This window comes from Aedes albopictus, chromosome 1, assembly GCF_035046485.1.
Source record: "Aedes albopictus strain Foshan chromosome 1, AalbF5, whole genome shotgun sequence".
In the NCBI taxonomy this organism is placed as follows: Eukaryota; Metazoa; Arthropoda; class Insecta; order Diptera; family Culicidae; genus Aedes; species Aedes albopictus.
The window spans coordinates 165,610,349-165,612,816 of NC_085136.1; the positions used below are offsets into that span (position 1 = coordinate 165,610,349).

At 40.0% G+C, this 2,468-nt stretch overlaps 1 protein-coding gene across 1 annotated transcript; it reads right to left on the reverse strand.

The window, feature by feature from the left end:
• LOC109431454 (dnaJ homolog subfamily C member 25 homolog) lies at positions 1–2,468 on the reverse strand. Its single transcript, XM_029862035.2, has 2 exons — positions 1,822–2,468; positions 1–503 (listed from the first exon to the last, which is right to left on the reverse strand). Exons 1-2 carry the CDS (start codon positions 2,341–2,343, stop codon positions 30–32), a joined length of 996 nt encoding a protein of 331 aa, XP_029717895.2. The 5' UTR covers positions 2,344–2,468; the 3' UTR covers positions 1–29.

The window sequence follows — 2,468 nt, forward strand, 5'->3', positions numbered from 1 at the left end:
TCTCATTAAATAAATAATAATTTGTTCAACTAGTCATCAAAAGTTATTCTACCCGGTCCATGATTCTTCATGTACCGTCGGTACGCCTTATATCTAGGATTATCTGCCATCTGTCGCTTCATCTCCTCCTCCTGTGCGTCCTTCCAGATTTTGTAGTTGGACTTTATCCACAGCTCCTTCGCCAGATACTCGTCGATTTGTTCGCTCTCGATCCCTCTGAACTGGTGGACGCCGAGATTCATGTTCTTTCTTATGAGATACAATTTGTCCTCTAGGTCGTAGGGCCTCTTTAGCAAAGTGTACTTGTATATCCAAAGCACTTGCCACTTCACGTACTTGGCCAACGTGTAAGGTATGAGTATAATCTGTACCCATAGGATGTCGGTGATTTGTGGCTTTGCATACGCACCCTGAATGTCCAGGTTTTCCTCGATAACTTTTCTAATGTTTCGCTCGGATTCTTCCTTTCGTTCGCCTTTCGAAAGTTTGGATTTGGATGATCCCTGTAATTTAAAAGCCAAAAATGTACGTATACCTTAATAACCCAATTGCAAATCGATCCATGTTTTATTAACCCATATCCGCCCAGCATCTAATTTATAGGACAATACTTTCGAAGTGAATATTTTAAGAATTGAGTAATTGGCTTCTTTAGCGGTGTTGAGATAATTCCCTATTCTGAATCTGCATTCCAAACTGAGCCGAAATCCAAATTTTCATTAATTTTGAGGCCCGGGAACCTATTTAAAATCAATTTGAAGTTTGTATGGGAGCGAATCACCCTTAGTCACGTTTTGTACTGAGCAGAGCGGTCAAGGAGTTGCCCATCTGTCAAAAGTTGATTTCAAAATATCTCTTTGTAAATAATTGTTTTTTTTATACAAAAAAAGTTCTTAAAATCTGAAAAAAATTTAATGGTACAGAAAAAGGTGCTTTTTCGTTTAAAATCAAAAAAATCAATACATTTTTCAAAATTTAAAAACCCAATGGACCAATCAAGCAAACTTTTCTTTCATTCGGCGCATGTAAACAATGGGGCCACCGTATATGAACATTAACATTGTGACAGCAGTAGAGTTATGTCAAACACATAAGGCTACGGTGGCGCTATCTGTTCATTTCATATCGGACGTTTTAGTTATTTTAGTGATCCATTGGCAATTCACGTGGTGTAACACAGCTTAATATAAGATATTTTTCCTTGTTCAAGGGCTTTTCTTTCGAACCTGGAAAATCTGAAAGCATAAACTACCTATTCTAAAACTCATGAGCTAATGTGACAAACAATAGGAGGCGAAAAAAATACCTATGTTAAACAATGCAAAATCTACAAAACTGCTACACATCATACCCCAGCAACATTTTAATAGCAAATTTGTCTTGTAGAGATTTTCAAAACCTCAATAAAACTTACTTTTTATTATGGTTTTATGATGGTTCTAAGAACTTCTTCTGGTCTATTTGACTAAAAAATGTTACTTGGGACAGGTGTTCCTATTCCTATCACCCAACTAACATTTATAAAGTAGGTCCCCCTGCCGCTGCCCACATGGTCCCAAACCCTATTATCTGTAAAACATGTTTTTAATTAAGCAATCAATTTGACCCGGATTACGATAATTATAGCAACACGAATGTTTGATTAATTTTACAAATAAATAAAAACAAATAACAAATATATTTAATAAAAAGATAGACACATAGCAAATGCAGTGAACACTCCTATGCTCATTTTGACATCTCATACCTGCAGGCGATCCTAGGTTAAATGATAGCACTGCGCCGATAACATTATTGGGATTTATAAAAAGCAAATTTTACCTTTTTTGTAACTGAACCATTCTGGTTGATGATTTCCAGCGCCTTGTTCCGATACTTCGGCACAGTCATAAAGTACTTGATGGCTTCCTCGTAGCGTTGTTTGCGCGAGAAGTACTGCACCAGGGAGATGACACTAATCGTAGCCAGCACAACCAGTCGCACATCCACCTTGGTGCGGCGTCGATAGTACCGATAGTAGTGCGAATAGTACGCGTCCGGATTGTCCAGCATGTAGTTGTAATCCGCGCGGAATTCATCGTCTCGCAGGATTTCGTATGCCCGGGCAATTCGCTTGAACTGTTCCTCGGCCTCCTGTTTGGCCTTTTCACCTTTGTGCAGATCCGGGTGATACTTTTTGGCCAGTTGACGGTAGTTACGGGCTATTGTCTGTTTCGCGTCGTCCCGTGTTACGCCCAGGACATCGTAGCAGTTCTCTTTCCCGCAGTAGAGTCCTTCCAGTAGATGTGCCTGCGAGCCGCCGATGAGGAACGGACTCAACAGGAATAAATAGTACAGCCACATAGCTGCAAAATTTCTAACTAGGGAACTAAATCTTTCACTTGACTACATGCACTGGTTGCTGTGCTTGATGACGTTGTGGCCCTCGCGAGAAATCGACACTGACGGACGACGACGCGTGAGAGTTT